Source organism: Dermacentor albipictus, chromosome 1, assembly GCF_038994185.2.
Source record: "Dermacentor albipictus isolate Rhodes 1998 colony chromosome 1, USDA_Dalb.pri_finalv2, whole genome shotgun sequence".
NCBI lineage: Eukaryota > Metazoa > Arthropoda > Arachnida > Ixodida > Ixodidae > Dermacentor > Dermacentor albipictus.
Genome location: NC_091821.1, coordinates 245,208,135 through 245,235,096, shown reverse-complemented (window position 1 = coordinate 245,235,096; position 26,962 = coordinate 245,208,135). Strand labels below are relative to the sequence as shown.

General features: G+C 44.2%; 2 protein-coding genes across 8 annotated transcripts in view; one reads left to right on the top strand and one right to left on the bottom strand.

Moving 5' to 3' along the window:
- Sil1 (Sil1 nucleotide exchange factor) overlaps positions 1-9,294 on the bottom strand; it is a 30,178-nt gene extending 20,884 nt beyond the window's left edge. The window contains exons 1-3 of one of the 7 annotated variants that reach the window (XM_065439734.1): positions 9,156-9,294; positions 7,337-7,577; positions 5,401-5,576 (exon numbers count right to left, since the gene is read on the bottom strand). In XM_065439734.1, coding sequence (XP_065295806.1) covers positions 5,401-5,576; positions 7,337-7,535 — 375 coding nt within the window. In that variant the 5' untranslated portion in view covers positions 7,536-7,577; positions 9,156-9,294. Of the gene's footprint in view, positions 1-5,400; positions 5,577-7,336; positions 7,578-8,312; positions 8,453-8,900; positions 9,074-9,093 lie in introns of those variants that run through there. The other 6 variants (XM_065439729.1, XM_065439731.2, XM_065439728.1 and 3 more) reach the window with 6 other exon arrangements.
- Positions 9,261-25,699, top strand: LOC135907932 (peroxisome proliferator-activated receptor gamma coactivator-related protein 1-like). Its single transcript, XM_065439727.2, has 7 exons — positions 9,261-9,400; positions 10,272-10,735; positions 12,111-12,613; positions 20,427-20,548; positions 20,638-20,696; positions 20,762-20,848; positions 23,868-25,699. Exons 2-7 carry the CDS (start codon positions 10,285-10,287, stop codon positions 23,981-23,983), a joined length of 1,338 nt encoding a protein of 445 aa, XP_065295799.1. The 5' UTR covers positions 9,261-9,400; positions 10,272-10,284; the 3' UTR covers positions 23,984-25,699.
- Positions 25,700-26,962: the final 1,263 nt, after the last annotated feature.

Sequence of the window (26,962 nt, the reverse complement as noted above, 5' to 3'; positions counted from 1 at the left end):
TGCGGCATTATTCTGGTATATATGGTAACCGGAAAACTGGAGTGTCTCAAAGAGACTGGCAGGTTAACTTTTTTGTTACGACAGGAAAATAATCATTTTTTAGAGGTTTAAAAAATATTTTTTGGCGCCATAGACAAAACTTTAACATATGACATAGCACTGTACATTGCACAAAACTAATTGGTGTTTCCAAATACAGTCAAACTCTTTTACAATTAAGTTCTTGGGGCCTCCGAAATCATTTGTTATACAAGTCACATTGTTGTAAAGGCCGCGCACCGCAGAACTCACAATAGCTCACACACCGCACAGCTCACCTGGACAGACTTTCGTTATACAGCACATTTTGTTGTAGAGGCACTCGACTGTAGATAAGTTTCAAGAAAGCATTCTTTAACGTTTGTAAAGTCAACATTTTCGTGGCCTGCTTGAGAACTCTATAATCTACAAAAATAAATTTCATAAGAAATTCAGAATGTATGTTTGATAATTCAATCTTCTAAAAACATGTAACTAAAGATATGCTTGGCCATAGATATTCTTTAGGTATAAAAAACAAAAAGGTTAGTCTTTCCAGTGCCTGTGCTATACAGTAAAGCAGTCCCTTGGCATTGTGAGGCAAAGGTAGACTGTGTATTTCCAACTGCAAATGTTCGCTTTCAGTTCAACTTTGCATTCCAGATAGCACAGGTTCCGATTTTGCCTCATCTGCATCTCCCTGATTTGGAGCTAAAGTTCTGGTGCTGGTTTTTGAGTAGGAAGGTCATTGTTATCTTCACTGTCAAGCCCCAGCAGCTGTTGGACAAGCTTAATTATAATCAAATGGGTGAAGTTGGCTTGTCTCTGAAATTGCAACTGTTCTAAACATGGTGAAAATGCACAGTTCTGAGTGTTGAACATATAACAGACCTTTTGAAGTGTGCTTGACAGGAACACAACTACTCAATCAAAACCTTCACTGAATGTGGACAGCTGCCAATTTTTTTGTTCAATTATCACCCTTCAAATGTGACGATGTAATGTTCTCTAAATTACTGCTGGTATTTAAAAAAGCCATTGTTCGTGCACCATAATCACGAGTTACACACTTTTTTTTTTTTTGGAAATGGTGAAGGGCAAGGGCCACAAAAATTTTCTCCACAATGTGCCTCTGTTTGTCAAAAGTTGCATCAAAAATCAGTTTTGCCACGAAACAATATCAAAAGATTCTGAAGGCCCTTGTCCTGGACTACCTACTGGATAGTGTTGTGTATTTGAAAAATGTTTTCAATTTGCTAAAATTAGCTATCAAAATTGGCAATCACTGGTGATCGTTTTGTAAGGCGTAAAAAAAAGCATTAAAGCAGAGGCCCAGCCTACAGAAACACATAGTGCGGCTTAGCCAGAAGTTACCATAAATGTTATCAAAAACATTGCCTTCCTCTCTCGCTTTCTCATGCAGCTTGATGATGGTAGCGATAATGTAGCTTGTTAATAAGCCTGACAAAGCAAGACTAGAATCTACTAAAGGGGCTCTGCAACATCCCTTAAGGAAGCAGTGGAATATTTCTGGTAGTAAAGGGCACTTTGAATAAGCACCTCGCGTAAGCAGAGTTATTGGCTAACGGCTGTTTTTCCTGCCATGCCTTTACGGCCTTGCCCTCCGTTTAGTCATTCTTACTTGCACTGGAAGTAAGAGGCAGCACAGAGCAATGCTAGCAATTATGCCACCTGAATATGTCATCATGTCTAGCTTTGGTACTGGCTCAGTTGCAGTTCCTCATCAACAGATGGAGCCACCACCATTACATGAGACATTTCTCCTTTGTGTTTTCGTTGCCTTGCTACAGCTCTCGGTTCACTTTGAATAAAGCACATGATTACTGTGGCTAAATTTGCTAGTCAGAACCACATTCTAAATTGTTCCCTGTGTTGTACTTCAAGAATAAAAACACAGCAAATAAGTACACTTTACAAGTAAAGAGTTGCATCACCTCAGCCTATCCATGGTGCTTTCGCAGAGTTCAAGGCACAAAGGATCTCAAAGAATGCAAACACACGCAATATACAGAAAGTAAAACTATAGTAATGACAGCCTGCTATGGATACGGTTGCCACCTTTTCCTGTAAGAAAAACTAGCAGCAAGAAAAGGTGCTGGTGGAGGTTTTTTCTTTTCCTTTTTTCTTTTATATATATATATATATATATATATATATATATATATATATATATTTTTATCAGAGCGCACTATGTGTACAACAATACAAAATGAAAACAAAATAAAGTGGCAATATGCCGAGTGAGAACTTTGCATGACTTGAAATATACTTCTAGGCTCCATTTAAGGTTTGGTACACATTTAAAGTAAAATTAAAAAATAGTGGGCAAAGGCAACAGCCAGGTAAGCATTGTTTCCATAGCCCAGGGTTGTGCAAGCACAGGACAACAAATGTGTGTTCATTTCACTCATATGGTCCAAATTGGTCGTGCCATCTGGTGCGATAAGCTCGAACGGTGGGTAGCCCCTGATAAAATGTATCATAGAGAAGCACACGTGTTTCTTGGACTCAAGGGAGAAACCTTCAGAAGAAATAATGAAAGTGAAAGTATGGGCCACTGTGTTTGCCAAATATAGATAACACGCACTCACTTCCGACATTTCAGTTGTTTGCAATGTGTGAATGCCCTGTATAAATGCTATGTATGAATGTTTTCGATGCATAGCCAATTGACCACTTGCAGAAGTCGGAGCGCCACCTAGCGCGAAAAACGGGAAGCTTGCGCCTCGCCGCTTGGTTGGAAAACATACCGGCTCCAGCCTGGCTTTGGTACGGCAGCATCGAGTGGCGACGTTGTGTTTGCAGAGCTTCTTTCACGTTTTATGAAAGCGTCGACGTTCTTCTGTAGTTGCATATGACCTGCCTTAAATACGATTGACGATGACTTCATTCCCTTGCCGTTTTTGTAAATGGGACGGTCAACTGACTTCTCAGAGTGCCGGATAACGAGCGACAATGCGTGGGGTTAACTTCATGCCAACACTGCGTCCGTTTGTCAGGCACACAGCCGATGGGCTTTAAAGAAAGAAGTTTAAGTTAAGAGCATAAAACTTAACGTAAACACCGTGGACCCTTTACTTGGCCTCATACGAGACGTACACGCCATCCATGAAGTCGGGCATCTACGTGGTTACAGCATGGTTCACAAAAGCCATTGGCGACATTGCCGGAGAGCACTGTGAATGTGTGGCCGGATAGTACTTTATGCCTGTCACATTCCCCGAACTCTTAGTTGTTGCATGGAACAGTAGATGTACACGTTCTAGCTTGCAAATTTGGTATTCGTCTCGTGCTGTTTCGCCAAACTGCTGTGTTGCATGCTCGTGGTGTACAAAGCCGTATCCCAAATTTCGCATGCGCTGCATGTACGCGGTAGGTTAATTATTCAGTGAGTTTTTACGAGCGCTAAGACCTCAAAGCTTACATCAACCTATTTTATTATACGTTATATTAGCTTAAATATGGGCAGTACGTGCGTCCTCAGCCAGTACGCTCCCGCTCACTCGCGAATACTCATCAAGGCAGATAGTTGGGCGAATTGGTTCGAAGTCATGGTGGAAGACAGCGCAACTTAACTGAAATGTACGGAAGAAAAGAAGACGAGCGCAGACTCACAAATGACACGAAGTACATAGACTGGCCACATTTGTTTCCGCCGTTTTTCACAAATCACTTTGTAGTACTCGCAAATACTCAGTCACTCAGTGACAAGCGCGAAAGAAAACCGCATTCTTTATATTTTACAGCCTTAGAGAAACCTGCCAGCACGTCACTGGCCTTCTGCTCAGCATTGCAGAACTGGCAGTCGATGACAAGGAAATGGAAGTCGCCTGCACAGGCCACAGATCTTAGAATGCACTGTTAGCTGCCATGGCATGCCGTCCGGGTTCGACCGCTTCACCGCTGCCGTCCACAAACTTTTTCTCTCCACATTAGCCTTCGCGGGTGGAAATCTGAAGAAATTTTATTTTCATTTCCATATAAGCTCGCGCAGCCGAAAGCGACGCACTTCGCCAGCATGTCACGCCCGAGCTGCGCAGTTTGTTTTCCAACCACGGAGACGGCGATCACGAAGCGCCGCCCCGCGGCCGGTTTTGGCGCATGAGCAGCTGTACTTCTGCAAGTGGTCAATTTATGAAGAACTGGAAAACCGGCAAACGGTGTGCCAGTGTGGGTGTCAAACCAGCAGCCTGCACCATAACGAAAAAACTGGCTGTGCTGGTGAAAAACCAGCCAAGTGGCAAATCTAGCTATGGACAAATATTAATACTAGTACAATACTCGCACATTAAATTACAATAGCACCAAAAAGCACATTTTTGATAGTGTCACGGGCATTGAATATTAGTAACATCTAAAGATATCCGGCCAACGCTCATAAGAATTTATTGGGTTATAAAACACAGAAGATGGCAAAGGTTACAGAAATGTTGGAGGAAAGGACAAGCTGTATTTTAAGGCTTATAACAATATTTATCTTAGGAGCTGATGACAGCACTGTCTAAAGACTAGGTGGGTTTTAGTACCATTTTTCACATTCAAAATGCTTCGCAATGCCCCCTTGAAAGGTAGCATAGTCAGAGACTTAGTTCTCCATTTCTGTTTCTAAATTTTCTCCCGGCTACTGAATGACCTGCCAAAGTTGAGTTCAGTAAAGGTTCACCAATGTGATAAGGCTCCTCCGGTAGTTGAGATTGCTCCCCCTTAGGGCCCTACATACACATAACAGCTGACCCACAGAGAGGACAGGTTGCCTTTGTGATCACAACAGATCTTAAAATTAAAGTCACAGGCAGTCACATGCTAGAATCACTTGACGTTTTACTTGTGAAATAGGGATAATGTCCCTTGAACTCTAGTGACAGTCAGAAGACATGACGTCCGTCAACCTTCATTACAGCACAAAGGGGAGCACAGCTATTTTTGTTGACTCACAAACATGGCACAGAGATCAGATAAGGCTCTGGAGTAAGAGGTCAGCCAGGCTAATTCACGTTCACCCGCACACACACAAATGCCCCCCCATGCACACACCCACAAAGAAAACCACCACAGCACACGAGTCATGACAGTTCATAAACCGACGGTGTTACAAAGTTTTGATAAACAGTACACAACCTTTGAGAGGGGGCTTACTGAGAGTACTTGAATGAGCACAAATAGCTGTGGGAGCAAAGTTAAGCAAATAAATCCCATGGATTTCCTTTACAGCTTCACACCACAGTCTGGTGGATGACAACTGTTACTGATGCGGAATCTTCTTTACCTGATGGGTTTCCACAATATTTATTCCGACGGGGCATTTTGAAGACAATATCCATTGTTGCAATATGGTAGTGTACAGATGACAATAATACTTACAGAAAGCATTATGGAAGGCCCATCTTTAGCTTGCTCCAGGAGCAAACGGTTATCCTGGCTGCCAGAGCTGTGGGATTGTTGCGCATCCTTCGATTGATCTCCATCCATTAATTTTGCTTCAGCATGGCCTGTTGCTAAATTCATTCGTACATGCAGACCAGCCGGTACGGCCTCGCCTGAAGAGCCAGACAGACAGCTGTTGACTCAGGGGGAACAAGATGGTTGTAAACAATTGCATGTCTTGCCACTTATGCCTATTGTGCACTACAGACAAACAAACAAACAGTTAGGACAGTGGTACACTTGTCTTTTTTGCATTTTTTGCATCAAAGCTATGTATGGCTAGGACTCCACACGTCTTCTTTTTCCATGACTCACAAGCAGGAGGTGTTGCCATATATGCAAAGGACAAAATGTATATGCAAGCATACACCCCTGACTCACAAAAGGTCAATGCCACCGACTGTGGGGATGTCCGTACTGCCGTACAAACGAAAGACGGAATTGTGGTATCCACTGTGTATACATCTTCAGGCACACCCAAGTGTGATATCGAGAAATTCATGACTACACACTTTGCATGACATTGCCCCTGTGATCATTGTTGGAGACTTCAATGTGGCCATTTTAAAACCAGACAAGAAATGGTTCATTCAGTTTACACCAGAAGAGTTTGCTTTGAAGTGCCACACCAATCGAACTGTGGTATAAAGTTTGTAAACAGGGATAAAGTGCCTCAGATGTTTACAAACTTTATACCACAGTGTGCTATTCCATCTGTCAGCCCCTTTCTTGTTTTTGGACACACCAATCGAAGTCACTCGACTACTCAACAACGGTCGTGTATAGATTTTTAACTTTGGCCAAGAATCTGTCTAAGGTTGTAACCGAACCAATCAGTGTATATGAAAGTAATCACAACACTATCATCACTACCATGACCAAATGATGAAAATTACTAATGTACCCTTGTCTAACCATATCATGAGAAGCCAACAAACAGACACCAAGGAAAACATAGGGGAAATTACTTGTACTTACTAACTGAATTAAATTAATGGCAATGAAAATGGATGAAAAAACAACTTTGCCGCAGGTGAGGAACGACCCCACGTCTTCACATGCATAATGCGAAGATGTGGGATCATTCCTCACCTGCGGCAAAGTTGTTCGCACGCGTAATGTGAAGACGTGGGATCGTTCCCCACCTGCGGCGAAGTTGTTTTTTCATCCACTTTCATTGCCATTAATTTATCATTTAATTCAATTAGTAAGTGCAAGTAATTTCCCCTATGTTGACCTTGGTGTCTTTGTTTGTTGGCTTCTCACGATATGATTAATAAAGATTGGGCCCCTCAGTTAACCCCCTTTCTTCTCGTTCTTGTCTAACCATGTGTGATATGCTACAGCTTTGCTGGTCATCCACCATCATAGAGTGGAATGGCTCCTCAACTTTTTCTTTATTAGAAACTTCAAAGCACGAGATGGTGTCAGCAAATAATAGCGGCCAAGGCCTGTGATGTCCGACATTCTATTCCTGTAATCAAGCAAGACACTTTGATGGGAACAGCTACTGTATAGTCGATTGATGGTGCTCAACATAGCAAAGCAATGCGAAGGCTGTGAAAGATTCCATAATGAGGGGCTACATATTAGTTCTGACAACTTTGGGTTTTTTAATGAACACCTAAGTGTTTGGCATTTTGTCCCCATGAGGATGTGGCCATAATGGCCAGGAACCAAACCCATGAGCTCAGCAGTGAAACACCACAGCCACTGGGCAACACTACGGCAGGTAACTGCTGTATTGTCACAACTCAAGTTTGAGATCCCTGTTCTAGAAGGATAGAGGCAAAAAAAAAAAGAAACAGAGTAATGCAACATTACAAGCACAATTTACATGGAAAAAGCCATCTCAGCTGCTGCATATATTCACCTGGCTTAACTTCTTTCCATTGATTTGTGGCTTGAAATTGTTTTGTTGGGTTCTCTTCAGGTTTGCTGCTTTCTTTTTCATTCTTATTTTGAGATACTTCCTCGTCAGCAACTACAATGACAGCCTGTTGCTGGCAATATGCACTCACTGCAAAAACAACTAGAGCTGCAGCAATACACAGTGGTCCTCCTTTGAGCATAGTGGTTCTCTGTTGGTGTCCCCCTTTGTAGTAATGCTGTCCCTGAGGAAAAATATGAGAGGCAGTGAGCACAACGTTCCTTTCAGACCGCATATTTTAAGGCTTAAGAGTTGGTCACATATAATGGTTTGTCACATAAAACAGTAGAGAGTACCAAGATTAGGTGCTAGCAGTAGCATTCAGGTTCACGAAACTCTAACAACATTGTATCTGAATTAGATTATTGTTATGCAGAAACATGCAATAAAAAATCCTACATACCGAAAATAATTTGAAATTAAACATCAACATAAGGTGTAGAGTAGATTATTATGTGACATCATGAGATGTCTATTATGTCATTTCATCAGCAGTGAAACAGTGCTCATACACTCCGGAGGACAATAAATTGCAATGCCTCACAATGTAAAACATACTAAATATACTATTCTATAATATAATAATATATAATATAATATACTAATCATAGTTCGGGCTCGAAGTTTAATAGGACTCAAAGTTGCCATGTTCTACTCCACACTTGTTAATTTTTGCGATGGGTCTCCACTCTCCTTAAGTGCTGACAACAAATGCACAAATCATAAACAGGAAAGCGCCGAGAGCTACTGACGCGCGCAACCAAGGAGCTGAAGACGTGTGTGGATAGTGTTACACTTGCAGTTTTCAGACATTATGTGGCGAAGTACGAAACATCCCCCAACCCTGCCTTTTCATGTTGGAGAACTTGCATTGCATGAAGCTCTACATAAAGTAAGCTGCTACAACACTGAAACATACCCTGCTCAGGCTATTTCTTCATTTGACACTTCGCTTCTTTGCTCGCGTGTACGCTATACAGAGCGTTTATGATTACTGATTAAGCTGGTTCTATGCAACTTCACCTTGAATAGCGAGTGTCATCACCACAGAAATGTAGCCGGTATAGAACCCACTACCTCGTGCTCAGCAGCACAATGCCACTGCCATTCAGCCACCACGGCAGTTTAAGATCAAAATTAGAAGCAGCACAATCCTGTCAGCACATTAGTTTGTTTAAACTGTAACAGCCTAAACACTTTCTTTTTTAACATTATAATGTCAAGACAGCTTGACGTGGAGCAAGTAGCGAGTTCTCCACATAACTTTGTACTTCCAGTTTCTGAAATGTTTCTTTAACACCTGCTGCACTGCTTGTTAAAGAGTTGCGCAAAACGGACGATGTACAACCGCTACTTTACGCGCAGACGCGAAGCCGGTGAAACTCGGTTACTACACGTGCACGCCATGTGATGTCAAGACGGTTCAACGAGTTCAGCTTCTTTCTACTACTGGCTTTAGCAGTCCCAATGGGTCCCAATGGTGTGAGGACTTTACTGCAAAACTCACACGGCAGGCCAAGGCACAGCCATATCAAACTGACCTTCTTGAATTAACGAGAAACCATCAAAACACAGCACTGAAGCTATGACTGACGCGCCGCACAACAATAGACGCACGCACTTTAGCACATAAGACAGCAGCGCTCCCAACAGAACATGTGGGTCCTGGGCGGATGTGGCGAAGCAGAGAGAAAACGCACAAACGCAAAGCTTACGGCGAAGAGGGCAAGGGCGGTGAGTGAGCTGAGTGAGTGCAAAATACCAGAAAAAACTCGGGCGCGTGACGCGAGCGGGAGACACCGTGGCGAGAGTGGGCCGGCCGCGTTGGCTATCGTTGGACCGGTCGACGCACTGCGCCGCCACCTCTTGGAGTGCGTCAGAAGCGCAGTGCACGGCTAGCACTGGGCGTCGAGTTCTGTCTTCCCGTCAAAGGCGAAAGCACGTGCTTCTACATCCCAAAATTTCCTAATGCCAAAATCGCTTAGCTGACACCGACTTTGCCGAAATGTGAGTACCAAACTTCATCATGCTTTTACTACTGGCGGATTTGATTTCTGTGAACTACTTCGCAGTGTAGTGGCCCATTCCGTTTTACTACTGCCGGAACACGTGTAATGCTTTAGGCTTATTCGGCGCTTTCCAACTCTTGAAATACGAGTCAGTCCTTAATCTTTACTCCGTTGTCGAACGCAGTAACGATACTTAAATCCAGTGCCAAAGCTAGGTATGTGTATCCCTTAAAGGCGCGTGCGAAACGCGACGTGTTCACACGTGGAGCCGGTCCGCCTGATGCCATATTGTTGACTCTGAAGGACAAGTTTAACAGCCCCGAAAGCTGTATAATTGATAGGCATCTCAGTGTTACGCTGCCTGGTGATTCAGGGCGGATAATTTGATTGTTTTAAGGTAGCTGATGATGCTGTTAACACCATATTTACTTGTGTCATCGCAGTGCGCGGAGTGCGCTACCTGCGCATGGCGTTCTCGGAAATGCCGCGTGCGCAGCAGTCATGCCGGCATACTGGTATACACGTGGATGCCCTCAATTACAGGAATCGCTGTCCTCTGTCAGTGGTTGTCTCTCACGCACGCCGACTGTTCGCGAACGCAGTGACGAATGTCTTTTAAAATGATTCGTCTGATCTCTTGTCCGATCTGCGCTTGCGTTCGGTATCGCCTCCCCCCTTGTTTCTCGTCGTCGCAGTATCAGGCTGTGGTGCTGACAACGGCTTGTGAAGTCGGCATATTCGTTATCACAACCGGGGAAAGTCAGTTCGCGCTTTAATCTTTGAATGATTTGCTTTATTTTTGTGCTGTTTAGTGCTTAGCACCTCGCTGATATAGCTGATCGTGCGCGATTTTTTTTTTTTCTTTGCAGAAGCCGGCAACAAATGTATTCAATGGAGATGAACAACTTGATCAACTGTAGGAATATGGAGCAAGTATATTTTGACCTCCTCTCTGGACCCCTTCTAGAAGATGATGATAAGGATTTGCTTGACCCGGACTTGCCATTTGAACTCCCCGACCCATCTGTTGTTTTCGAATCAGAAGTGGCGTGCTGGGTGCAGCAGAGTCCCATTTGGGGCAAAAATGTTCCTGATATAAAAAGTTCAGTAGAAGAGGAGGTTGAAGGGGACATAAACTGGGTGAGTGAACTACCTGGCTGGATCAAAGAGGTGCCAAAGATAGAGTCTTCAGAGGAAGATGAGGTGGATGTTGTTTCTGTTGACGACGACACGAAGTCATTTCAAAGCACAGAGCCTAGCACACCTACCAAGACAGACACTCAGCCTCTGCCAGACAAGAGCCCAAAGAATGCAGCTGAAGGAGCACCTGTTGGTATGTGTATTACAATCCATCTCATGTTAGAGAATTTTTAATGCCAGAAAGGTGGAGAGGTTGGCCTGAGTGAAGTGTCTCTAGCCTGCTACTCCATGCTGGGGAAGGGGTTCAGGGGAACGACAGGGATAGAATGCGAAGAGTAAGGAGTGTGGGGATGTGGTGAATATGATGATGATGGGGGCTTCCACAGCATACTTTTTCTGTGAAATGCGTACATGTACCCTTCACAGCACAGCAGTCATCTTTGAGTCTCATGTTAGTGTCATGTTACTATCATATACTGTGTACCAGATGCAGTCAACGAGTTTGAGTTGCTTTACATTACCTGCACAGAAAACACTTGATTGAACTGACGGTAATTTAAGTACTGATACAGTGTTATGTACCGACTGTGTGTGCGGGGTTCATTCAGGTAGAATTTTTTTAGTTTCATCTACGTTGCAATGTTTTTCAGCAGCCGTTATGCTTTCTTTGGCCCAGCTGTTTTGTCGAGTCATTTGGGATTTCGGAATGCCCTGCTATCATTTTGGCAAGGATGTTGGCCATACTTCATACATTGAATTAGTAATTTTAAGGTAATAATTCTGCGGAAACCTGCAAGGTGGAGGGCAATAATAAATAAACGGGAACAGAAAATAAATGGAAACCCGGGACCACCACCTTTCCAGGGCAGCCACTCTACCATGTGAGCTAACCATGTGGCTAGCAGATGGCAGGGCGAAGTTGAATTTGTCACCAACTCGAAGCAAAGGCAAGAGTTTGACGTAATAGTTCTGCAGAAACCCACAAGGTGGAGGGAAGCAATTAATAAACGGAAAATGAGACCTCCACCTGATTGTAGCAGTTGTCACAAAGGAAACCCATACGAGTTCCTCGAAAGAAAAGCCTTGCAATTGAAGAAAAATTCGTTCTGGTGCCAGAAAGCAGTAGTCCCGGGTTCGAATCCTGGACCAAAGAATTTTTCTTCAACTGCGAGGCTTTTCTTTCGAGGAAACCGTATGGGTTTCCTTTGTAGTAACTACTACGATTGGGTGGATGTCTTGTTTTCCATTTCTTAAGTAATTTTAAGGGGTTATCATTGTCTTTATGCGTTTTAAAATGTTGCTTTAAGATAGCTCTGCAGTTATTTACTCTGTGTGTACGACTGGAGCATGTAGCCTTCATTAAGCAAGATTGGGATCTTTTGGCTCTTGAAACCAACTTGTCATCAACAATGCTACACGTCACTGTGTCGTAGCATACCTGACCCCTCCCACCCCGCCTTCTTTGTTATTGTTTTTTTTTTTTTTACCTTTACTGCTAAGGTATTCTTGGTGGTGAAATGAAATCGTGGTCTGAAATAGTAATCGTACATTTCTTTTTCTCTCCTCAGTTTCCAGTTCTCTGCTAGACCGTATGAAAGCAGCCTCTGCAAAAAAGCGCAGTCCAATCTTGATTCAGCCTCCTGAACGAAGTCGTCCATCAAAGAATGACGCAGCTACCAACACGGCGCCATGTCCTGCTGCCACCCCTGACCATGACTACTGCACAGCAGCCAAGGGTGGTTCCAGGGCTGAAAACCACTCGGGGAAACGTGATCATGCTGTGGTGAGACCTGTGTCCAGATCACCATCTGTAACCAGGAGCTACCGCCCACAAAAGCGCAGCGTGGCAAGGCGGCCTTCACGATCACCTAGGCGGCGGCGGCGGTCTCGCTCCAGCTCTCCGTCTTCCGGAAGTTCTTCATATGGATCATCTGATGACTCAGTGCGACAGCGGTCTCGGTCGTCCCGGCGTTCTCGTGACTGCCATAGTTCATGGCGGCCGCAGCACTGCCAAAAGGAGCCACGGAGGTTTATGCCTTCCCCACCACGTCGACGAATTCCAGATCAGAAGGTGCACTGTTTTATTTACAAAGCATATCACCTCTACAAAGTAGAATAAGTTTCTTCAGCAAATACATCGCTTCTGGCACTCTTGATTTGTACTATACCAACTTAATACATTTGAACTACTATGTAGTTAACGTGGACATAACAAATTGCCAGATATAACAAATCAGGTCTAAAATGTTTATTGCTGATATCAGCATGCAATGACTAAATGCTTATAACGAATATCACCTGTGAAGAAGGTATTTTCATGTTAGATGAGACTTCATTGCAACCAGATTCGACTGTACTGCGAATGTGATGTTCAATTTCTTAGCATGTACCACCCCCCCCTCCCCAGTTATCCTGAAGTGGAACAAATGCTCTTCAGCGATGTGAGGCCGCACAGCAGCAGCAGCACTGAGCCATTCTGACCTATCACAGAGGGCTAATGTTAAATTTGGAAAAAAAAAATAACTGCAATAGCTCTCCATTATCCTGGCTCAGCTCCACCTAAGCAATTTTCTGGTTTTCTCAAATTGGTGCATGCCAAAGGACAACCATGTAGCAGATCGAGTAAACATGCAGAAGACGCACACAGAGATTGAGTAGAAGCTATAATGACAACTTCTGAGAGGGAATATCGGAAGTGCCAAACATTTTTTGTTGCTTAAAGGAGCTCTGAACCGCTGAAGTGGAGAAAGGCATTTGAACTGAATATAGGCTATTTCAGAAATACTTTGCAGTGAAAAGTATTTCAGTGCATTCAGCAGAAGCAGAGTTATTGGCAATCAAACACAGCCTCCGCTTTGCTCCCATTCCTTTTCAGTGCCTTGCACTATGATGGCTACGGCGCAGTGGAGCATTTCCACAACTCTTCGCCTTCTAAATGCCACCGTGGTGCACAGTTCAAATTTCACTTTGGATGTTAAAGTAGACGCCACAATGCCAATGCCTTTGGTGCCTACGACACGCTAAACATAAGCCAAACGCAGTTGTCCTGAGCAAGCTGCAGTGTGCTTAATCAGTGGACTCGTGGCGGCACGCTGCGGCGGCTGCGGTATCTACGCTGTGTAGCCGACCACAGCTTGATGTCGGCTATCAACCAATAGTAGCCGTCTAAGAGAATGACGAAATAAAGCTTCCAGATGTGAGTGAGGACAGGGCTTTCTGTTGCAAACAGATCGCGGTCACCATTCTCTCAAATGCTCTCTTTTCAAGCTCCACACACTGCGTACGACAGCAAATCGTGGCCGAGATGTTCACAGCAGCATATGCTACCCGCGGACTGTATTATTTCACCAAGCCCAAGGGCTGGTTCAGGGCCCCTTTAAAGGGGCTCTGCAGCATTGTTTAGACCATAGATTCTTTTCTTTGAAAGGACTGTTGTAAAGCCAGACTTCATGCAAAAGTAATTGTGAAATTTGTCACCTGTGACTGAAAACTCAACGTAAAGTATGAAATAGAATGAAGCAGAAAGAAAGGTGTCATCTCTTTCATTACGCTTGCCCAGCAACTCCACAAGCTGCTACTAATGAAAGCGGCACTTTTGTGAATGTGGGTTGGAAGCTTACATTTCAAGGTGGCCCTGTTGATGTGGCAGGTTAGGTTAGAGCTGAACTGGACTTCGTGGTCTCTACTTGCTACTTTGCGAGGAAAAAAAGTGGGCAGCAGAAGCAGCAAGAAAAAAAAACATGTATGCTTACTTCCTAAAGGGGGGAAAAAAAGCTAAAACTTGATACATTGCTTGCATCTCCTTTCCACCCATCTCTCTTTTCTCTTCTTTAGTACAAACAAGATTTGCTCAAACTGCTCGCAACCAAGCACAGTAAGGAGCATATTGCTTCCGTAAGCTGGTGCTGTTGAGAAATATGCATTCCTAGATCAGGTTAAAGATATCAAATACATAGATATAACTGTTGTGAAAATAGAGGCAGCACCATAGCCCAAACCAGGTTAGCAAAGAGAAAGAAAATTGCACACTCGCTCTGCATTATGGTATTTCTTTAATACAAGTGCTGATATATTCTTTGTACCATTTTTGTTGTGAGGTGAGCTTACTGATTGCACTCGATTTTGTAGTGTCGGTGCACTTATTTGCTCATTTGTCTGTACTTCATGGCAGTGACATTGTAATGTGACTGAGGTTTCAAAATACCGTACGAAACCGACAGGCTTGTGCAACATTTTGCATTGCTTGAAAGTCAGCAGCCCCTTTTTGCCGTTTCTTCCATCCTTGGCGCTCCTTTTATTCTGTGGATAGTGCCAAGTAGTGCTGAGCCAGGCAAACAACGAACAAAACTTCAGAGGTACCAAAGGTAGTTTGGACCATATAGGCTTGAGCAGTGCAATGTGGTATGACACTGCACCCATTTGTTTATGGGGGGACGAGTTCAACTCTTACAGTATTGTGGTTTGTGAGCAGCATGACTTAGCATTTTGGTGCTTCTGAGAGTTCAAGCTGGAACTATTCGCAATAAACAAGAAAAACTACTAATCACACACTAGTTGAGGTCTCTTTTAGTGACTATGTCCTCATACAAACAAGAATATATGGATGAAATTTTGTGTCAGTACACCCTTCATGCAATTTACAGGTGTGAATATGACCTCCATATGGTAGTTCTGAGCAGGAGCTTCAAATTGTGAAAATACTCCGTCTTTATTCCTGTTTGGTTGCTGTAAATTGCCATTACTGTAAAACCTAGTTCGTTTGGATTTCACGGGACCTAAAAAAACGTCAGAGTTAACCGAATGTTGAATTATCGAGGGCATCAATAAAACAATAAACAAATGCTTACTACACGACCAATTTTTATTTACTGAATGAATGAGCCAATCCTGTTTCTATTTTGCACAAAAGCAGTGCGGAAGCTGCAGTTGTCGTCTCGTGGCTGATTAGCGCTCACAGCGGCGAAGCCCTGGCAACTTCCTTCACAGTGAGGCCGCAGCCTGTCTCTCCATCTGAGACGTGCTTTTCACTACTGCGCACACATCCCAATGATTTTTTCGCCAGCGAGCTGGTTGCCGTCCATCGCGATGTAGCCAGCGCTCTTCATCCTCGAAGGCTTGTCAAGACGAAAGTACTGTTTGCAACAATCGCTGCGGACGAAACCACAGCCACTGTCAATGTGATCATGGATGGCAACCTTGCTGCTCTGAAGGCGCACAGCTGACGCATGCAGCGAGTCAAAACGAAACTACTGTTTGCCACAATCACCGCGGACAAAACCGCAGCCGCTATCAACGTAACCATGTATGGCAACTATGCAGTCATGGAGGCACGTAGCGAATGCGGTCTTCGAGGGATGTCCGAATTAACTGATGTGCAGCCAAATATATCCGAATTTCCCGTGTAATGGTCGTACCCCGAACTTGCCACAGCGATATGTCGTGTGCCAAGTCTAGCTAATAATGATTGCACTTACCATCTGTCGAATGCTATGCGAACAACTCTTCAAGACAAACCAAGCGGTCTGCATGCACCAAACATTCTTAAGCAGATGCCCCATTTCATTCCTTTCATCACTTTTCCGCACTCTATGACAAAAAAAAGCTACAACCAAACTTGCATTTATTATGCGTAGGCTTTATAGTGGTTGTGGTCAACAACAACAAAGGCGCCTTTCGGTTCTTCTCGTCTGCACTCGTGGGCACGCAACAAATCGCTACCGGCAACGATAGTAGCCACGTTTACACTGATATGTTAGAAGTGCACCCTATTCATACACAGATACTTGTAACACAGCTAAGATATTCGCCCACCCTTAGCAGAAACATACCGTATTGGGATAGTCTAGTGAAGACAAATGCCGCAGTTTCCGCAGGGTGCCCGCCATGTGTTTCTGTCACTGGCAGCTAAGCGCGCCCATCTGTTTCTGTCCCCTCAAAGTGGACATGGCTGCGTTATTGCCGCAAAGTTGCGGATATTAACGATATTATTCATTACTGATATGGAAGTAACAGTTTCAATGCACGTAATGTACTCGCGAGAAGAAAAAGTCATGTTCAGCTTGTTCCGCCTGCCGCCATTTTTGTTTTGGTGTCCCGCACTACATACAGCGGCAGCCAGCTATTTGTTGACCTGTTCTCATCCCGCAGCAAACGCGGAATGAAAAAAAAAATTTCTCTTTTCATGGGAAATTTAACCCGCATTATGATCGCACCCCTGAATTTGTGTCAATTTTTTTTACAAAAAAGTGCAATCATTATGCGAGTTAATATGGTAACAAGTTTCGTTGCATTAAATAATGCATACGTCTGCCGGGACCAAAGTACGAGTCCGAATTAATTAGGTTTTACTGTAGCAACTTCCTGCACATTGCATTCCAAGCTCTGCCCATGCAGCTACAAAGAGGTTTGGATGTGCAGCATGACTCAGCACATGTAAACAGCACATACCTTTGCTAGGACAGGCTGAGCTCGTAAGGGCGCTGAGTTACTACAGTGTTTTGCAACTTCCAACTGCATATGGGCACATTGAACCAGGAGACTGCAACAGCCGTTGTTAGCGTGGGCATATTCAAATTGTGACAGTATTGTAGAGGCAGGTGGTGAGCTTGACTTGTAGCAGTCAGATGCACCAGTCATGGTGATAACCCTCACCACCTAATCCAAGCACTACTGCCCAGTGTATTGTAGGGAACTTGCAAAAAAATCCCACATTTGTTTCGCTGCCAATGACATCATGCTACAGTGCCTCAACATTGGCTGGGGAGATGGTTGATCATTGCTGCAAGGAACTTTGTGGAACCTGGCAAATATGCAGCAGACACCATTAGCTAAGACAGATTTCTAGTTCTTTTTTATTTTTATTTATTTATTTATTTTTCCATAGCATAGGCCATGGTAGAAGGACACATTTCATTTAGCTGAGACTTGTTGAGAGGCTGCAGAGTGGGAGAAGAGTAAAAATTTCGTAATATTTTGTTAACTTGTTGCAGTTTGCTACAGTGCTGCTAGAGTTGCTGTATGTATTCCTATAACGGGAGCAGATTTGCATGGAGGTGTACAATCTTGTGTGCTAAAAAAACTATGGTTGTGAGGGAAAGGCATACTGAGTGCTTGTAGAAGCCATGCTGAACACAACGCAAGTGATAAGTGTGCATTCGAATGGCTTTGTCTTGAATTCTCAAGCACGCTTGGTTGCAAATCAATCCTTTAAAGGTGTCCTGATCCACCCCTCAGGCTTGGTGAAAAAACAGTCCGCGGATAGCATACTCTGCTATGAACAGCCAAGTTTTGCCGTCGTGTGGGGCACATGGCACTTGCAGGCGCGGCATGAAGTTTCCTTTCTCTAAAACTCTTTTCGACAATAGCTTGCCCCTCACTCTTTTCTTGACACTTATTTTGCAATATAGCAGATTCCCATATGCAGCTACTATTGGATAATAGCTGACATCAGTCAAGAATGGTATTTGGATCAGTGTGCTTCTAGTTTATTAAACAGGCTGAAGTAAGCGAAAATCTGCTTTACTATTTTTATAATTGCCTACTTCTGGAAGGAGCTGAGTATCGTCTGCTCATGCGCAGCCACCCATGTAGGAACTAAACTTTAGCCACCCTGCTTATCGGTGTCGTAGCCATCGGTCTAATTTGAACTAGTTTTGAACACTCACCTAGCCTCATACCACGTGAAACCACGCATTCCTGGCCGCTGCCGGTTAGACACCTTGGTAGACTTCGCTTCATATTGTACTATTGATAGTGCTTCAGAATGCGCAAGTTGGATGTGGCTACTATCCGTCACTCGAGCAGGTGCAGGACAAAGCCAGTCTGCACCATTTAGCATGGCCAGACTGGAGCATATGAGTGCGAGTGGGCACTCGAGCTCTGTCGTGCACAGAGCAAATGCTGTGCATACAATTTGCAGTTGCACGTAGCTGCTGTCTGCTACGTAGTGTAGATACCGCGGCTGCCACGGGGTGCCCCCACGAGTCCACTGGCTGGGTGCACTGAGGCTCGTTAAGGACAACCGTGTTTGGCACGTCGTCGGCACCAAAATCAGAAATAGTGACATCTAGGTGAACATCCAAAATCAAATTTGAACTGCATGCCACGGTTACATTCAGTAAGTGGAGCATTGTGGGCACACCCTGCAAGTGCAAGTCATTCAAGGAGGAGCGAAAGCACCGTGAATGAGCTGTTTGATATCCAGTAACTTATGCTTAATGCATTGAAATGCTGCGTAAAGTATTTATGAAATAGCCTATTTTAACTTCAAATGCATTTCTTAGCTTCGATAAAAAGTCATTCAGGGCCCCTTTAAGGACAAGACATAGAAATATAAAAAAATTTCCATCAAAATAAGGGGGAAAGAAAGCATAATCAATAAAAAGAAATATGTTTGGGAAAATTTTGGTGCTATAGGATGATAGTGCCAGGCATAAAACTGGAAGTGTGCTTCACCCCAAGGCATCCATTGCTTCATTTGAAATCTGTACAGACAGCCCTCCTCATATGCGAACCATGGGCAGTGTACATTTCATTTGCTTTGCATCCCGTGTGTGATACCACTGCAGCCAAAGATCTTGTATCAGTCTGTCTCCTCTGACCATTGTTGGGACTCAGGGTAGCATATCTCACCGTGGTCAACCAGTTGTTGCGACTCGATGTCCGAGTGGCCATTACGGTTCCGTGACTGATGATGTGCCAGGTGCCGAGCGATCGAGGTCCGTGTGACCCATGACTAGAGGTTCGTGAAGTTAATGTTGTTCACAAAGTAGTGACCAAAATGTTGCCACCACAGAGATGTCATGCATGAGGTGTGTACGCAGTTGGGCTCCTATCTCGTGCTTCCCTCTGGAGCGGCAGAGCCACAAAGTTCATGCATGACGCTTGTGTGAGTTTACATTCAGATAAGTTTGCCTGAATATATGTATCTGACGTGGGTTCGATCGCACCCAAGTGCCGGATAAATCTTGATCGTTTTACAGCCAAAGCTGTACATGACTAACCTTCCATAGTTTTTTCGGTGTCCAGCAACAGAAACGGACTAAGCGATTTCTAACCCGTACAGGTGCAGTGTGGTGGCACAGATGTGAAAATGCGGAACCGATTAGAACGCCCGCCATGAACAATTGCGTGAAGTAAAGGTTATCGCAGTATATAAGCAGTAGAAGTATCGGTGCTAAAAACAGCTGCATTATTGATGGGGCAGACACGTATAGTTCGTACACCCGAAGAACATGTGTACGAGGAGTGCCGGAGCGAACATAGAATGTAAACAGCGGCGGCATGAAAAGACCACCGACAGAGAATGTTCCCACAATGCTGAATGAAAACAACAATTGCGAGCTCGAGCAACTTCGAACAAGCAATGACGCCAGACTCGCAATGCAAAAAATGACAACCATTCCGCTCTGTGAAGATGGAATGACAGTGAAAGTGCTTTGCTTTTCATTTGAGAGCTTTGACTGTCGTCAGCTTTCTCTGCCATTCCATCTTCAGAGAGTGGAATAGTTGTCATTTTCCATTGATGAGCGGCACATGCCCAGTGACCCAGGATGTTCTGGTGATTGATTTTGAACCTAGTTTCCTCAGCACAGCAGCCTGATGCTATAACCGTTCGAACATGGACAGCACATTGACCCAGGTTGGCAGGAAACTGGTTAGAGACATATGCAGGTACGCAGGTAGCTAGGTAGGTAGCCCCCAGAAATTCCATAAAGTACCATAAGGGTGCTAATTGCATTAAAACATAAGAGGCGAAAGTGATGTGCACAAGTTTGGGACAGGGTTACCTGTACATAAAACAGGTATTGTGGTACCCTTGACAGCTATAGTATGGGACAACCCTTGTAAATATCTCATGTTGGCTGCCATCTGTTCTTTTGCAGGAAGAAAGACGTGTGATTTATGTTGGAAACATCCCCGAAGGGACAACTCGGCTTGCTCTGCGTGAAAGATTTGCTCGTTTTGGTCACATAGAGGAAGTCAGCGTGCACTTCCGGGATCACGGGTTGGTTTCAGCTGCTTGATTGCTTGCTATTTGGTGCCTTCTTTTGTGTCCGGCAGCTTCCAAGTACAAGTTTTCTCTTTTTAATGCAGGGATAACTACGGGTTTGTAACATTTCTGCGGGGCTCTGATGCGTATGAGGCTGTCGAACGTAAGTCTTTTGAGTGGGCCTTTTGTGTCTGTACAGTTAACCGAGTGCCCATGTCATCATTCCAGATGGCAACGATGATCCCAAGCTTCCGCGCTTCGACCTCTGCTTTGGTGGACGCCGACAGTTCTGTCGAACCAACTGGGCTGATCTAGGTCAGTAATGGGCATTCTTTTGTGTGCACGTATGTGTAGCAGGATGTCCTTGTTCAGACTTTGTTCAGCCTTTGGCAGTTGTGTTTTATTGAGACAGTCTGCAGATTCAAATAGAAAATGCTGGCTGGGAAAGGTTGGTGGTCAGGTGAGACAGTAGCTATGTGCCTCAACACATCAAGAGCTTTGTCTACTTCTGTTCCACACATGGATACATTGCCAAAACTAAAGTTTTGCAAGCGTACGGGCACTGTGTCAACCTCTTCATATGACAATGTTCTGGTGCTGCAAGTTGCCAAGAATTACTGAGCAAATGAAAAAGTTGAGACAGTTATACAATATCAACACCTTGCTGTGATCTCTGTACAGATGTAGGATGGATCGTTCTGTGCAGTTTTTCTTTCATTATGCTATTTTTGTATATTCTAATGTGTACCTGCCAGCTTTAATGACTTATCGTAAATTGCCCGATTTCTAGTGCTTGTTTACAATTGTATTGGCGCCAATAATTTTACGACTTTTCATTTGAGGTTGAGCGCATGCTTTTTCATCTGTGGGAATAGGTGGTAGGCTGAGGGAGCCAAATCAGGGGAATAGAGCGTGTGTTGAAGCAGTTGCAAACGACAGGAGTGAATTGCAGCCATCACAGCAGCCGATGTGTGAACTGATGCATTGGCCTGTTGAAAGAGCACCCCTTTCCGGAGCATGCCTCGCCGTTTTTCCTTAATTGCCAACCTCGGGCATCTGAGCTGCATAGTATTTCCCATTGATAGTTTGACCTTTTTGGAGGAATTCCAGGAGAATGACGCCCTTGCACTCCCAGAACACCGATGCCATTAACATGTCAGCAGATAGAACCACCTTTGCCTTTTTGAGGCTCAGAGAGGTGGAATGTTTCCACTGTTTCAAGGCTCCTTTTGACTCAGGACGAAAGTGATGCACTCAAGTTCCATCCATTGTAACGAATCTCTGCAGAAAAAGATTAATATCAGCTTCAAACAGTTGTAGATTTTCTGCAGTGATGTTCTCTCAGACGTTTGCTTTCTAATGTCAAAAGTCTGGGCACCCATCAGACCGAAACATTATGCATGTTCAGGAGTAATATAAGGATATGGCCAACCCCTCTTCACTGATATGCCCACACATTCTGCAATGTGCCGCTGTGTGACACGGCGCTCAGCCACGTCAATGTCTTGCTCTTTTTGGACATTTCCATCTGTGCATGGTGTTGAGTGTGACCTCTCGAGTATGGGAAAGATCCAAGCAGACATTCCCATGTAGAGATGGTTTACCTTGTCCCAGCAACTTGTAGAAATTATTATTTGAGAAAAATGAAAGATTATACAGTAAAAGCTCGTTAATTCGAACCGCAAGGGGAAGCCACTTCAGTTCGGATTAACGAAAGTTGGAACTAACAAACGTGAAGGAGAACAACAGTACACTGCGATTTGAAAGCGGTAGGGCTTGTCAGAAATTTAATGCTTTAAAAAGTCCGTGATCGTAGCCTGCCTTTTTTCCTTGAAGGCGACAGCTAGCACTTTTTGCTCTAACGAGCGAATGTGGCGGAAGGCCTCCTCTTCGCCTTCTTCAAAACTGAAGAAGAGATGGACAGCATTCAATCCAGCCATGACCTCCGCACTGGAGGGCTTCACTGGCACGTCATCTTCCTCCGCCTCCTCCTCGTCACTGGCGGCGACAGGTTCAGCGTTTCTGACCCGAGAAATTATGTCCTCATCTGTCAGCGCACCACACACCACTGCACTCTTGTCCAAAACGGCCGCCATGGGAGCGGTGACGCCATCTTCGGGCGCAAGTGGCTGGTTTCCTCCTTGTAAAGCTTGCGCACCGAAGCCACAGTAGCGATAGCAATTTGCTATCGTAACTGCGGTTACTTGCTCCCAAGCACGTACAAGCATGTGTAGTGTACTTAGGAGCGTCACCTGATAATTATTGCTCAAAATAATTTGCTCCAACAGATGGTGCCGGTAAAATGATTAAAAATTTTTAATGGTACATTGGTCTATGTGCTGCAGCGCCGCTATAGTGTTAGGTGGAAGGAAGGCTAGCTCAATGGCCTTCGTCTCAACGTCGACCTTATGAGCCCAACAGTTGTCAATGGGCCGGAGGACTTTCCGTCCATACCACTCAAACTTTTTGTCCATCTTCGCTAGCCACTGTCCGAACAGTTCCCCCGTCATCCATGCCTTTCTATTGGCCGCGTAGTCCACTGGGAGGGACCGGATTTGGGAGGTCAACGTAGAACGGAGAGGAGGCAGCCGCTGCTGGCTTCTGGCCGACCCCGCGCTGGTTAAATTTTTCCCGATTTTGCTTTCTCTCGCCGTTCTTTCCGTTCCGGAGGCGATGCAGGCTTGTGTGTAGGCAGTAGGTGCGCTTCTGTGGCCGTGTGCCAGGCGCCAAGCCGCCGGCATGGTGGCACGTAGTTCGAATTATCCGTGGCGGAACCTTCTCGCGTTCGAAATAACAGGCTTTTTTATACACAGACTTCTGTGGAGCTTGGCCGGACCAAATCGTACAGTTCGAATTAACGAGCTTTCACTGTAGTGCAAAAATATTCATTTCACACTACAAAATCATATCACCTTCTTCCAAAGCAGCATTGACAGCTTTTTTTTTGGGGGGGGGGGGGGAAGCGAGCCAAAATTTTACTCATTCAAATGAGGCCAGGATTAACTGGCTGTCTGATAAGCAGCTTTAGAATGGCAAATGGCACAAAATGGGTCATTTTCAACACTGTTCTGGAAGAAACTGACCATTTCTTAAGCTTCTTTTTTTATTCCTCTCGATGCAGTCGTTCTGAGCTAGTTCCTTGCCAACAGGTCCACCATAATGTGTAGATTAGAAATATAACAAATGAAAAATATATATTTTTATGTGTGTGTGTGTGATGATATTGAGATTTTTTATCTTCCAAGACCTTTAACATTATGTAAGCGAGTAGAAAAAAAAACTACCTATTGCAAACAAGACATAATGGCCTGAACTTTGCTTTTTTGTTCTGCAGACTCTCAGTACGAGAGGTATTACTACATCCAGCGAGAGCCACATGTTAACAACCTTGACTTCGACAGCCTGCTGCAAGCAGCAAAGTCGAAAATCCAAGGCTCCCAACAATACTGACATCTGTGGACCTTATGGTGTTTTCCTTTTAATGGCGCCACACCCGTAGAGGGTTGGCTTGTGCCTGGACTGCTATTAACTTATTCTTCTGATGATGTGAGGTGCTATATAGGAATCATATTTAATGTGTACAGAATCCTAAGTGGGCTAGGAGAGTGTAAATACATGCGGGGTTCCTTTTTAATCATTTATGACCTTAATGGATTGAATCATCCTGAAGACGAGCGTCAGGCGTGGAAGTGTTTTTATGGCTTGGCAACTTGTTACTATTACTCTCCTTTGTTATTTCATGCAGCACGTTTTTTTTTTGCTGAGTGTTGCAGTACTTTTGTGGCCATCGTTAAAGAGATTGGAGCATTATATTTTATCATGTGTGCCAAGCACAATATTGTTGCTTACTCTTGTTTTATTGTTTTGCCATGTAAACATGGAACATTTTGCCTTTACAATGTGGGGCAGGGATCAGGGAGCAGTTTTTCTTGTACATATCCATGTATTATAGTGCAAATGGCTGATTTATGTTCAAATGTCTTAGTGCAGCATGTCATTGTAATTTACCTAGTAACTAATAGTTTTCATTGAACATTTGTGTAGTCCACCGCATGTTCCTTCATGTTCAACATGAGCTGTTTTGATGGGACTTAGTAACCAACCATTCAGCATGTGCTGTTAAGGGGCAGCTCTGGTAATTTTTTTCGGTATACACATCGCATCACAAAAGTATTTATTGTATGCAGTGCGCAAACAATTTATTCATTATGGTTGAACTTGTCTCAAGATGTCGTTGCTAGCCCTCCTGTTCCATCGACTACCTGTTCTAGCATCAGCACTGATGATGCAAGCAGAAATTCTCTGGGCTGCCCAGTCTGGTTTTCGTTTTGTTTTCTGCTTATTTAAAATTATTTCTGCATTCTTATATGAATTGAGCTGTCTCACATGTGAAACATAACCAGCCTGGGAACCCTTTGGTCTCAAATTTGATACCCTGGACAAGCACAAACTTCAACTGTGAAGCATCGTGAGAAATCTGAGTTTCCTTTGTAGCTTCATGCTACTGTCGGGTTGAAGACAATTTTCTCTTCATAAAGGGCCCCTCACTGGCCATGCAGCAAATTTTGGTTATACGCTGGAAGTTGTTACATGCCTTCTAGAGAGTGTTTCATCACAAGAATTTTAAATGCGTGTGCATTTCTACGCCTACACAACGAGGAAACTCATCCGCCACGTAAGGCGACTGCTTTCATTATAGGGCCCACAGCAGCATAAAGCGAATTTACCTTCGTGCTGCCTCTCACTTCAACACAAACTAAGCAGCAAGAACACCGTGCACATGATGCTATCGGTGCACTGTGTCCCCATCGGAGATCACCTTCAACATGAGGCCTACGCATCTCGCGTCAACGCGAGCTAAGCGGTGAAAACGCAGCACACGTGAAGGTATCAGCACTCGGCGCACTCTGTCCCCATTGCCGATCGCTTTCAACGTAAAACCCGTGCCATGCCATATACAACCGCTGCCGGAATATGGTTCATCACGGTTTATAGTAATTCGACACAGATGGCGCTAAAGAGCAATAATGGCTTGTAACAATGGGAACTTCATCAGTGCACCTGGTGCTGCCACCTGTGGTAGTTTTTTTTGTATCATCAATTCACCTTGCACTGCCATTTGCAGCAGTTCATGTTGACGCAGCACTGTCATTTATACTGGTTGGATCAAGTTTCGTAACATTTATAATGACACTTGGCTGCGTGGAGATGGGCAAGTGGCAAATGCTTGCACACACTTAGACAACTCCCAGAGGAGTTTCTGCGTAAAACTGTTATCAAGTTGGTTCATTAATAGCCAAGATAAAAATATTTCAGTGCCACAGACGCACAGTTTCAAGAGGCGAGTGTCACTGCCAAAATACTCTCTTCATTTGCCCCCGTCTAGTCTCTGCAAGCGAAATTTCTTCCCTGCATTCTCCCATACCATGGCTGGAGGATTGCACAAAGCATATGGCACAGGCCCCACCTCTCTTTTTTCTCTCTCTTTTTTAATGTGAAAGTGTTATATGGCTTGTGAGGCAGAAAATCTAACGTAGTTGCAGGCGTTTGCATCGCCAAAGTCATCGTACCCTCAACTTTTGGTGGGAGTCGAACCCACAACCTTGCGTGGTGCCTTGCGATGAACAACATTGCTCACATGACATCACAGCACTTAAGCTGACATGGTCGCTGTAGTCGCATGGTTGCAATGATTGCTTTCACATTCATCCATGTGGGGAGTACTAAATTTCCCTTGATTTTATTTTTATTTTTGTTTTATTCGGGCTCCCACACTAGCTGTTGCATTTGTCGCGTTTCACACGATGCACGACAACATCCGACTAGCGATATAAGACAGTGCTACAAGAACATTAAGACAGACCCAAGCAGATCGCAGCATGATTGTGCACTAGAACACGGTAGGAAATTAGTTTCGCTCCCTGTGGAAAGAGAGAGTTGCACTCTCTCGAAACGGAAGTACATCGCTCTTGTAAGACGTAAAATAAAGACAAGCAGATATTCAGTTTGTAAGTTTTATTATTTATCTAAACTTTAATTGGTCTATTAAAGCAACAGATAAAAAAAAAATGCTGGCTCTCCTTTAAGAGCAGATGTAACCATGAAAGAGCTACCGGCAAAGCGGATTAGTTGGAGTAATTACGGTTACAACCATCTGTGGCACACCAAACACTGCCGGCCTGATCACACAGCATGGAGCTCGTGTACAACTCTCATTGAAAGGAGCACAGGCAACCCTGTCTCAGCAACAAAAGACAATCGAGCATATGGTGCACTGTATCTGCCTTTTGAATGTCGCTATTGTAAATTGCAAAACTTCAACGTACTAGAAGTTGCAGCTTGAGTGATATTGTGAAGAAACATTAGGAAGAACTTAGAAGCAATATTTTTTGTAACTTCTTTGGGCAGTAACTAGTGTATGGAATGTGG